General features: G+C 54.5%; 2 protein-coding genes across 2 annotated transcripts in view; one reads left to right on the forward strand and one right to left on the reverse strand.

The window, feature by feature from the left end:
- Nucleotides 1–2,380: 2,380 nt before the first annotated feature.
- On the reverse strand, nucleotides 2,381–6,845 carry LOC118924508 (spidroin-1-like). Its single transcript, XM_036909353.2, has 2 exons — nucleotides 6,000–6,845; nucleotides 2,381–5,547 (listed from the first exon to the last, which is right to left on the reverse strand). The coding sequence occupies exons 1-2, from the start codon at nucleotides 6,843–6,845 to the stop codon at nucleotides 5,464–5,466; spliced, it is 930 nt and encodes a 309-aa protein (XP_036765248.2). The 3' UTR covers nucleotides 2,381–5,463.
- The window catches only part of CMIP (c-Maf inducing protein), a 208,567-nt gene continuing 202,844 nt past the window's right edge, over nucleotides 6,447–12,169 (forward strand). Inside the window, exon 1 of the mRNA XM_036909352.2 lies at nucleotides 6,447–7,140. Coding sequence (XP_036765247.1) covers nucleotides 6,844–7,140 — 297 coding nt within the window. The 5' untranslated portion in view covers nucleotides 6,447–6,843. The remainder of the gene's footprint in view (nucleotides 7,141–12,169) is intronic.

The raw sequence follows: 12,169 nt of genomic DNA on the forward strand, positions 1-12,169 counted from the left end.
ATGAATCTCAAAAACTGACACGCTGAGTTAAAAGAGGTCAGACCCAAAGGAGTAGGTATCTTTCGATTCATTGACATGAAGATCAAGAAGGGGTGAAACTATCTGTAGTGACAGAAGGCAGATCAGGGAGTGCCTGGGGCCAAAGTGGGTGGCAGGGATCATGTGCAAAGGAGCCCAGAGGAACCTTTCTGGGGCCGTATGAGGGTTCTGTCTTGTTAGGTTGGTTGAGGTGGTGGTTACGTGGGTGTTTACATTCCTCAGACACTTATCAACCTGTTCTTTTAAAATGGGTACGTTGCATGTAAATTATACTTCAGTAACATTGATTTAAAGGAGTGGGGGAATGACCTGTAATCCCACCCCACCAGGGACAGCTGCTTTTAAGGTTTTGGGGTGTGTGTGTGTGTGTGTGTGTGTGTGTGAATCAATCAACTGATTGTGTATAAGAAATTATCAGTTCGGATAAATGCTCAATCTTCTGTAATACTTTCTAAAATTAACCTCAGACTTTGATCAAAGTGAGAAGGAAAGGGGGAGAGGATGGTGCTTCATGTTCCTTTGATGCCCAACTTTGTCCCCTCAAACCAGAGAAGTTGGGGGAGTGGCACAGTAATCATGCCACTAAGCAGGAAACAAGCGCCCACCCCCTCAGCGCCTCCACCCCCGCTGATGAGCCTAGAAAATGGGCTGACTTCACATCAGCTCAGAAGAGGGAGGGAGATGTTTGCTGACTCCAGGACAAACCCCCAACTCCTCTCTGCATACCAGAATAAGCACGTTTTATTGTTTAACTGGTGCATTAACTGCCATCAGTACGGAGGGTATGTTCTGTTATGCTGGTGTCTCATGCCCGTTAAAAATGAGGTTCAGGAATACTCTTCCTGGCTGATGTAATTTGGAGACAGAGTTTTTTTTGATGGAGCTTCCGGAGAGTTCCCCAAAAGCAATGATGCTGTGGGTGGCTATGAAATTGGGATCGCTTAAGAACAAACATCGTGTTGGTGCTTTTGGTGCTTGACAGTGTATCACAGGTGTGACCTCATGCCATTAAATAGGCTCCAAAATCATGACTTAAGACAGGTTGCACCTTATTCTATCCTGTGGGTCCCTTTGCCTCTTGGGAGTATGATGAAGCCAGCTGCGTTTGCTCCAGCCCCTGGGGAAGCAGCATCTGAGCAGGAAAGTGCCATTGCATGAGCGTGGACAATACCATCTCCCCCAGACTGTGACCCACAGAATGGCTGGGAAGCAGCCTGTACCTGCTGAGAGAGCAGGAAAGCATCTTCCCTTAAGCCAGGGCTTCTCAATCAGGGGTGATTTTTGCCTCCCAGGTGACATGTGGCAACGTCTGGAGACGTTGGTTGTCGTAGATTGGGGATGCCACTGGCACCTATGGGCAGAGGCCGGGGACACTGCTGAGCAACCTGCAGTGCCAGGGACAGCTGCTTGCCCCCAGGAATGGCCCGGCTCTGAATGTTAATAGCGCCATGTTTGGAAACCTGCAGGAGATGTTGCACAGAGAGTGTCTGTACTCTGGTTGTTGGGCAAATGGGACAGTTTCGGAGGACTGGACAGATAGAGGGCCTGTGGTCAGGGCGGAGTAAACATGGGCTCTGAAATGACAGTGGCAATGTGAAATAGCTAACGCTTATTCAAATGCATGCTCTGTGCCAGGCTGTGAGCTCGATGTTGATTATTTCATTCAATTTCTGAGACTCTGGGAAAAGGTATCATAACCACCTCATTTTACTGTAAATCAACCAAAGATACACACAGCTGGTAAAGGGAAGGACAAGGAGTTTTTCTTCTTGGCATACTTTTTTGTGGGGGGTGATGGGGGCATAGGGGTATCTGGTTTCCCTCCTACTTGACTGTGAGGGCAGCATCTTGTGTGAGCTGGATCTCTCTAGAACAGCAGTCCCCGCTGACCCACTGTTTCACCTTCCATATTTTCAGTCACCCACAGTTGATACTGGCGTTGCAGTTTGATTTCCAGCCATTTAACCAATAACCATTGTTCACCTGCTCTGGGCCAGACCCTGGAGAAGCAGCAGCAGCATGGGGAGCTCCCCTATGCTGGCTCACGAGGGCTGCTCGTCAGTTTTCCAGGAATTCTGCAAGGTGGTTGTCAAACAGCCACTCAACAAGATTAAATCATATGAAGTTACAATTAAATAAATTATATTTTTTAAAAGGCAATAAAACTCATCCCTTCCTAATCATTTTACTACATTCTACTAGTATCTCTGTTCTGGAGGTTATTTATGTCTATTGTGGGGATCGCCAAACTTTTTCTGTAAAAGCGCCATATAGTAAATATTTAAGGCTTTGCAAGCCAGGAGCCACCCACTGGTATGTTGTGTCTGTAGGGTGGAAATACTCTATAAAGGGGCACATCTCTTCCCAGCTCCATGTTCGGTGATGGGTGTTGGTAGCAAAGGGCTGTGGTGGGGATATTTACACCAGGGCAATTGTCAAACCCTATAAATCAGGGCTTTTCTTTTCTCAGCAAGCTGGATTGCTAAACATTTACCAGCATACCACCCGACACGATGGTGGGCAAAACTGGAATGAACCCTGGCCTCTGCAGGGCACAGTGTGGTGGGGTGGGGCACGGAGGAGCTGTGCCAAGGCTGGTGAGGCTTTCCACGGGAGACTGCTTGGAGGAGGAGGATGCCCTCCTAGGGTGCGTCCGCTGGAAGGGGCAGGGCTGCTGGGCAGGGGTGTGGAGAAGAGCTGTCTTGGGCTGGCCATCAGCTCTGTCGCTCTCCTCCCCCTGGGGAATTTACCACTTCATCAAATTCCTTTGTGGGCAGCCAGGGCAACAGGTCTTTCCCATTTCAGCTCAAAGGGAGACTTCAGGGACCTGGGAGTTGAGATGTGACCTCATGGGGGCGGTTTGCTGCCTGGTCTTCACAAGCCTAGCTCCTAGGGCTGTGCTTCATGCGCAGCAGTTTCTCCACCGATGTGGCGCAGGGGTGAGCCCCTAGTGGGTCGCAAACTGAAGTGGAAGAGGTACATCCAGTGAGCAGGTGAGAGGGAAACGTTGTCCTTTGGCTCTGGCTCGAACAAGGAGGGGCTGCCAGCAAAGAATGAAGAAAATGATAGGTTTGTCTGGTGACTTTTGGTGAGTGAACTGGCCTCTGGGAGCCCAAGGTAAGTGAAGGGTTTGTGAACTTCCATGCCTTTCCTGCTGCTCCATAAACTCTCAAGTTTAGGGCCAGAAGAGCGAGCTCTAAGGGGCCATTAGACTGTTCTCTGGGGAGTCTGGATTCCTGTGCATCAAGGATGACTGGGGTGCATGATCCAGCCACCGAAACTCCATGGACTGCTGTCTCCTGCAGAGGTTAGGGGCTGATGGAATCTGGCCGCTGCATTCATTCGCTTTTAGGTCAGGAACCCAGGAGAGTGGGAGGCAAGGGGCTCTGCATGCTGAGGACTGAGTACCAATGCCGTCCATCTCACGGCTCACCTACTGGCCCAGTCCTACTGCTTGCATGTTCCTAAGCACCAGGGAGTAAGTGAGTCTGACCATTGATCATTGCATTTTTTGAGCCCCATGCAGGCACTGAGCCAGCTCTGCAGTCAGCCAGGAATTCTGGGTTCTGCCCTCAAGGAACTTTTCTTCTTGCAGCGTCCTGGGGACTCCATACCATTGATTTCAAACTAAAATCAAGAAATACCATTATTTAAAGATGACACCGATTGAATTCAACAGTTTCTTCCTGAGTGCTGGCTCAGGAGAATATTACAATTTCACGTCAAACAGAATTTCGGGTTCAAATCTTGGCTGCATTCTCACAGCTGTCTGCCTCTCTGAGCCTCAACTTCCTCACTTTTAAGATGGGAATGATAATAATGATAGATTTCTGGTCTGGTTGGGAGGAAGAAAGGGGAAAAAATATATATAAAATCCCTAGCATAGTACCTGAGGCTTGGGTGCTGGTCATTTTGATCATGATAATCCTGTTTATTATTTACAAATCAATGGCCTTATCAAGCAACAATCGGAAAGTCTAGGTGGTCCCAAGAACTCAGAGATCCTTTGCCTCCTGGTCAATCTTGTTCTGCTGGAATTTTGGCCCCTCAGGGTCCAGGGATGTCCCTGAAGGCTGCTCTGCCTGCCACTGAGCTGCCCCGCATCATGACTTCATGCTGAACTCGGTCTCGTCCCTGCTAGGTACCCTCAACAGCCTTGTCAGGCGGCCTGAAGGCTGCTTCTCTACAAACCTCCTCTGTGTCATGCTGTGGCCAATGACCTTATAAAGGTGACGTCTACAAGCCACTCCGTGGCATGGCCCATGTGTTGGCTTCCCACTGTTCACAGTAGAAGGTCTGGTCCCTGGGCCTGCACTTTAGGGCAGTGCCTGCTCAGCTCTTTGGCCTCTGCCCTGCATGCCTGGGGCAACGTGCATGCCTTGGCAATTGTGTGCAGTTTCCCCGACAGGCTGAGGGGCTTCTCACCTCTGTGTTAGTATGTGCTATTCCCTCTTCCAGGAGTACCTTTCCCCTTCTTTACCTGGTTCCTAAAGATCTCTTTAGAGTCAGGACATGTCCCCCCAGCGCCATGGCCCCACTGGGCTAAGCATCCCCTCTCTGGTTCTGTAGCCCCAAGTACAGCGTAGTCATTATATTTACGTTGTCCTAGACACTAATGCTCCATACCAGGCCCAGTCCTGACTAGCTAAAGGACCTGGCAGCTTCCCCTGAACCCTCATCTGCAAGGGGGTATGGTGAAGGCATCTCTGTCATAGGGTTGCTATGAGAAGGAAGAGCTGCCTGGTGCCCGACACTGAAATTCCTCTTGCAACTGCTCAATAAAGGTTTGAACAACTGGCCTAACCCCACCCCTTAACGCCTGGGGGTCTTGGCCACAACCCTCCCCACATCCACATCTATATCACCACATGGGGGCTCAGGCTTGACCCTTTCTTGCTTGATGGTTTTCTTAAGGCTGTTGAAGTTCAGAACTTGAAGAACAGGATTTGCCAGCAAACTGTGGGGAGCTGACTGAATTCCCCATTTTCCGACCTGACTGTGCCTCCTCCAGGGACCAGGAGGCGAGAACAGCTCTGCCCATTTCCTCGGCAGGTTGGATGTGAGTCTTGTTTGGTGATGGACACACGCTGGGCCCTGCCTTCCACCCCCTGCCCCAGCTCAGGTGAGAGATTTTTCCGGAGACCCTCCAACCTGTCTGTTCATGAGAGGCAGTGGGGAGGGGATAATCCCCCTGCAGGGATGAGGGGGACAAAGTGCCCCATTTACAGTGCAGTTCAACACTCATGCACACACTCATGTGTCCACCACAGAGGCACCTTCACTTGACAAAAAGGCAACACTCTGGGGTTTTTAATAGAATTACTTGCAGAAGTGCATGGATGTGAGGATGCCTGGCTGAGGAGCTGAGCGTTTCCCGGTGGCTTCAGGTGCCATTCGTGATGGCAGAAAGGGAACATGTTTGTTTCAAAGCTGGCGTTCTGGAGTGATACTGTAGTTCATTCCGGAAAGGGGCTTCCAGTGTAGTTCTCTCTCAGCCTTGTGCTGGGCCTGGAGACACAGAGACGAATGCCCAGGTCCTGGTCTGACGGGAGAGGTAAAGTAGCTGAAGCTGCTGGGGTACAGGCAGAGGAGGGGGTGGCCCAGTAACTTAGGGGGTACTTTGTTGTCTAGGTTCCTAGAAGGGATCAGATGCCATAGGAAGGAGTTGGGCAGGGAAGCCTGTCTCCTCGCTGCAGACGGCTGGAGGATGCCAAGGGCCAAAGCTGGTGGACTTTTGTCGAAGGTCAGGGGGCCTATTGAGTCCAGACAGTGTGGGCTCATTATCCAGATAATGAGGGGGCATTTTCTATTTGAGGAAACACTCCTGTCTTATGGCCCCTTCCGGCCTGCCAGATGGGCAGCCTGAGCCATGAAAGGGGTGTCAGAGGCCGAGTGGTCCTTCCCCTGCCCTCCAGCCAAGCCTGGCCCAGTCCTGGTCTGTCGGGTGCACCTGGCCGCACCTGGCCGTCGGCGATGACGTCTCGGGCGATGACGTTTCTGATCTGGGTGCCGGGGTGGGGAGGGTGGGGTGCGGGACCCGCGACGGGCCCCCCAGACGTCAGGTCCCGCGGCTCCGCGCAGGCCTGGCCACCCGGGGGGCGCGGCTGGCGTGACGTCACGCGCCCAGCCCCCGAGTCCCCCGCCCACTCCTCACATCCCTGAGGGGCGCGGGCCGAGGCCTGGAGGGGCGCGCCCGCCGCAGCACGCTCCCCCGAAGGGCCGCCCCCTCCCGTCGGGCCGCGCCTCGGCCCCCAGCGTCCCCGCCCGGCGGCCGACTCCGCCTGCGAGAGGCTGAAGCCGCGGCGGCCGCCGCCGTTGCCGCCATTGACGTCAGAGGGCGGGCACATGACCCCGCGGGGACCAATCGCGCGGGCGCCGAGCGGCTTCTGCAATCTCTCAACTGAGCCGGCCCCCGCGGCCCCCGCCGCACACTCGCCCGCGGACGGCCGCCCAGACACACGTACTGTACACACGAGCGGGCGGCGGGGCCGAGACACGCCCGCCCGCGCGGCCCCGCTCGCCCCGGCCCCGTCCCCGCCGCTCCCGCGTCCCGCCCGCCGAGCCGCCCGGCGCCGCGAGCATGCACCCGACGAGCTAGGAGGACGCCGGAGCCCCGCGGGAGCCCCGAGCGCCGCCGCGCCAGCCGCCCGCCCGCCCGGGCCCCTCCCCTGCAGGCGCCCCCAGCCCCACACCCCCCCACCTTCCTGGGGGGGGGGGGGCGGGCCGCCGACCGGGGGCCCCGCCGCCCGGCAGCCCGGGACAGCCCCCTTTCCCCGCCCCGGCCCCCTCCCGGCCCGGCCGGCCATGGATCTGACCAGCAGCTCGGGCGGCGGCGACCCCCGGCAGATCGAGGAGACCAAGCCGCTGCTGGGGGGCGACGTGCCGGGCCCCGAGGGCACGAAGATGGGCGCCGTGCCCTGCCGCCGGGCCCTTCTACTGTGCAACGGGATGAGGTACAAACTGCTGCAGGAGGGCGACATCCAGGTCTGTGTCATCCGGCACCCGCGGACCTTTCTCAGCAAGATCCTCACCTCGAAATTCCTGAGGCGCTGGGAGCCGCACCACCTAACGCTGGCCGACAACAGCCTGGCGTCCGCCACGGTGAGTCGCTCTGCGCCGCTGCCGCCCTCACCCCCGCGCCGCCCCTCCGGCCCGAGGCGCCCCCGCCCGCCGCCGCCGCACCTGGAGCCCAGGGCCTGCCGGCGCCGGGGTCCGGGGTCCCAGGGCCTGGGAGGCCGGGCGCCCAGTCTTGGCCTGGGCTCCGGGCGAGATTGTGGGATCCAGAGCTCCGTCCGGACGCCGGGCTCGGGGAGACCCCTAGAATTCTGGAGGAGGTCTGGCCCACCCCAGGCTGAGCATCTGGGGACATCCCGGGCACAGCGCTTGTGTTTCGTACCGATGGGTCCGTGGGATCGACCCGGGGCTGGGCCCTGATGGTGGTGGGGGTTTCCTAGCTGAAGGCCTGCGGCCCATCTGAATCTGCGCTGGAGGGGAAAACAAAACAACCAGAAAAAAAACACAAGACAACAAAAAACGCCCCCAATAACCTCAAAACCCCCAAACCCAAAGAATTTCCAGAAGCCAGTTCCTTCCTTTGCACTACCCATCTTTTTCCTGCCTGGTCTGACTGGCAAACTGGGTGCTTCTCCGTCTGAAAAAATCTCTTTCGCACATTGGGAGGTTGAAAGTGGAGGGAGAAGGGGCAGGGGTCCTGCACTATCTCCTCCCCACCTAGGGGCGGTCAAGTTCTAGTGTGGAAGCTGGCTTGTAGGGCCCTGGTCTGGCATTGTCTGGAAGTGTGTATACGTGTGTTTTGTTGCTGGAGGTTTAAATTTGTTAATTGTTATTGTTTTAAATATGTGGCTGGGACAGAGTCAGCTGGATGGGAGGGAGGAGAGTCATCGATCTGTTTCTAAAATCAGATCTGCAAGGTGGAGAAAGACAGCTGTGGCGGGGTCGCAGTGGGGCGTGGGGGTGGCGGGCAGGGGCCTGAACACGATGCTTTGTGTTTTGAAACAAGGACAGTTAAAAGCACTGCTTGGGCCTGAGCCTTCCTGAGGGGATCCCGTCCTCTATGGAGGGGTGGCAGGTCTTTCCCAGAATGTACACTACCCCCTGGGGCAACCATCCTCCTGTTTACTAAGCACATGATGGGGGTTGGGGGGCAGAATCCAAAGCCTGCCCACACCTGTGCCAAGAAAACCCGGTCAGGAAGCAGGGTGTCGCTTACATGACATGTCACAAACGTGTAGCGTGTGTAGACATTTCCCCGGCATCCATGTTCCCTTGGCAGTGTGTCACAGGCTGTGACACATGCTCCAAGGAATGGGGAGGGGGAAAAGTTAGCAGGAGAAACCATACTCCTCGAAACAGCCCCCCTCCCCCAGGGCATTGAAGCACAGGAGGACTTTTATTCTGAATTTTGGGTCTGATGTGCTTAGAACACCTATTTTTTTTTCCTGTGGGCTCGTTGGTGCAGTATCTGCAAAGATTGCCTTCTCGGGGAGGAGAGCCGGTTGGCGTGAAGCAGCCCAATCCCAGTTTCAGGCTGGTGCATGTTCCTAAACCTGTCCTGAGCCACAGGCCTCAGCATTTATCTTGGCTTCTGGTTCGATGGAGGAAGAGCCTCCCAAGATTCGCCAGCGCGCAGTGTGTCCGATCGGGAGGAACCAGCGTCCTCCGTAGTGCCCTGCCTGGAATCAGGAGCCCCACATCCAGCTTCACTGTTTTCCATGGGGGGCTGTTTTTTTTTTCCTGCCAGCCTTCGTAGTGAAGGAGGATGGTGGAGAAAATGGTTGAAAGGCACAGTGACCCTCCGTGGGGAGGGGGCAGGCCAGGCCCAGCCTGGTGGAGAATGACAGCTGTGGTGGGGTCGCAGCGGGCCGCGGGGGCTCCCCTGGGAGAAGCCAGGAGCGTGTGGTCGCTGCTGCTGGCCGAGGTCTGGGGGAAGCCAGGTTTGGACGCTCAACCTTCCCACCCCCTGCTTACCTCTGCTTGCTCAAGAGGTGTCTATGACACATAGAGGGAAGGAAGGAAGACAGAAGCCGTACACTGGTTTCTTAAGCAGCCAGAGGCCAGGCACCACCTTCACCAGCTGAGGTGGGTGGCACCTTTGTAGGCTGGAGCTTCTCTGGAGAAGAGCTGTGATTTCCAGGACTGGGGACTGAGGGCCATCCGTTACAATAAGATTTGTCTCAGCAGAGCCTTGCTGCAGGGTTGGGAAACATGAGGACGAACTGGAGCAAGTGCCAAGTGCCCAGTGGGCTGGCATAATCCCCCTTCCTCCGCCTGTTTCCCCAAGCTCTTCATGCTGGGGTGGGGGGGTGTCCATCAACCTTGCCATGTAGGCTCCGTGGGAGCATGGCTCTCTGTGCCAAGGCATGTGGGTGTGGAAGTGGGCTGCTGAGGGCAGACCCAGCCTGGCTGTGGCCTTCAAAGCAGAGGTGGGGTTGGGAAGGCTACCTGGGACCTTGTCCATTCTGAGCTACCTGGTTGGTGGCCGTGCCCTGGGGAAGCAGAGCATCGCCAGAGGGGTTTCCCTGAGGCTGGAGCATTATGTAATCTGTCTGCGTTTTATGGCTTGGCCCAAACTCTATTGAGAAATATCAGTTCAAATGAAACAAAGGTGAATTTGAGTAAGTTCACTACAGCGAAAGCTCTGTGCAGCCCTGTGGCTTTGCAGGGTCCCTGGCCTACCTTGAGCTGCTGTTGTATGAAGTATGTATCCTATCAGGTCATATCCTTCCATGAAATGTGTATCATCCATATGTTAAACAATCTAAAGAGCCCAACTCAGAACCATCTGGTAATTATCTGGTTAATTGCGTGGGCTTCAGAAACAAGACTCAGAGTGATTGATCTGGATTCAAACCAATAAACAAACCAAACACACTCTTCTGCCCAAATCTGTCTTCAGAGTCTGTCTACACCGAGCCAATTAACTGGATCATTGTCAGAGGTAAAGACCAGGCTTCCAGGACCACAGCTGCACTGGGCCAGGGTGGAAGCATAGAGGGGCTCCCCATTCCACATGTCGGGGGGCTCCAGCTGGGCACAACCGTCAGGCAGACCTTTCTCGATTCCCTGCTTGGGAATTGGGCTCACCCTGGGCTGGCAGCCTTAGCCTGGCTGTAAGCTTTGCTGCCGCGGGGTCAGGTTGGAGCTTGCCCCTGTGCCTGTCTCCTGAGCAGGTTACTGATTAAATCCTTGCAGAGCCAACAGTGTGCCTGGCATGGCCTGTGGCAGTGCCGCGTCTGATGCACTCCGTGCTGGACACTTCGGATCCGGAACACTCATAAACAAAGGCGGAAATGCAAAGGGAGTGACCTGGTGGCTCACTTGAGGGGTGATGGGGAAGCGCCTGCCCTTCCCTGTGGTACACAGGACCACACCTTACCAGGGAGGGCCCATCTGCTCTGGCTGTGGCCTGGATGGGGTGCCTCATCCCCCTTTGCATCCACACTTCCCAGTCCCCACCTTCCCAGGGCTTTAATGGTGTTGGTGCGAGTGGTGGCCAGGAGTTCTGCAGAAGCAGCCGGGGCCGTGAGACCAGAATCCATTTTGCGGTTCTCATGTCTGAGTTGAATTTGATCACCTGCTAGACATGTTTGTCCGCTGGAAGAGGGCTTTGTTTGCATGCTTTGTTTCCTCTGCACTGAAGAAGTACAAATGTGCTGCTTACCTTCTGTTTTCCCCTATTTTTTTTACATGCAGCACATGGCATCTCAGAATGGTGGTTCCAGTCCAAAAAGTCTTTAATTCATTGACTGAATAGGAGTTGGAGCCCAGGTGACAGTAGCCTTCTTTATACTCAAGGCTTAATTCACCAATGACTTATTTTTAAATTTGCACCACTCTGCTGCTCTGATTGAAATATTTCTGGACTTTTTGTCATGGAAAGGAAAAGAGAAGTCACTTTGTAATTCCCATTGCTTTGTTTAGTCTGGTGTTTTCTTGGACAGCAACCTTCTGAACTTGGACTTACACTTACTAAGCACCTACTGGGTGTCAAGTGCTGAGTGAAGAATTCATCCCAAGGGTGTGGTTCCCACTTGACAATTAAAATCGGTGTCCTCCAGGGCAGCCACAGGTCCATGGGAACAACTTGTCTGCCTGTGTATGCACACACATTGGCATTTTTTTTACTTTTGTTGCTTGCCTGGCTCCTTTTTGTGCCCGCCTTCCCACCTTTGACTTCTTTGATTTTTTTTTTTTTTGTGGCCATGAATAAACACAAAAATTTTTTTTCTTTCAATGCCATTCGTCATAAGATCTTGGAGTCATAAGATCAGATTTGTTTCCCAGATAACTTGTCTGATTGGAGGTGGTGTAGGGGAGGGGCAGAGACAGAAGAGGAGAGAAATAGTTTAGGTTCTCGCACGGTCTGCCTTCCCCAGGCTGTAATAAATAAGTGCATTTTAAGGAGGGAGTAAATTTTGATGCTGCCATTTGCCCAGAGCAATCTAAGATGCCCCTTTTGGTCACTGGCAAAACTATGGCAGTTCAGGTAGAAGGTGTCTCACTGTGCATGGCTGGGCTTTGCTGCCGAGCTGCAGATGGAGGTGGGCATGTGCCATGGCTTGAGCTCCGTGGCCTGCAAGTGGCTTTGGCCTGCATTGTCTGTTCCTCAGTACTGGCCACACGCTTGTTAACTCACCTGGCAGTGGGAGAGGACATTTCTGAGGTCCTGTGTCCCATCAGACTCGGGGAGCCTGGCAGCCTCGTCCTCCTGAGAACTAAAGCTGCCAGCCTTGGGGCATCGGGTGGCCTCTTCTCCAGGCAGTCCAGGCTTAGCCCGTGTGGGTGGTACTTCCTCAGTGTTCTGGCAGAATGGACGTTTGAGATGGCTGAGTTCTGCCTTTGATTAAAGGATTAAGTGAGGTAACGTGATGGTTGAGGCCAGCGATGGTTGAGGCTGTCCTGCTGGCGGGGCAGAACGGTCTGGGGGTCTGCTGTCACAGTCTTGAGGTCTGGATTCTGAGGCCGCAACTGCCTGGCTGTGTGATCTTCTGCATGTTACTTTCCCTCGCTGGGCCTGTTTTTTTCTCCATCAGGAGGGTGGGATAATCCTACCTGGTTTATAGGGTTGCTCTAAGAATTGGAGATAATTCAGATTAGCACCCAGTAGGAC

Source organism: Manis pentadactyla, chromosome 15 (genome assembly GCF_030020395.1).
Source record: "Manis pentadactyla isolate mManPen7 chromosome 15, mManPen7.hap1, whole genome shotgun sequence".
NCBI classification, from domain to species: Eukaryota; Metazoa; Chordata; class Mammalia; order Pholidota; family Manidae; genus Manis; species Manis pentadactyla.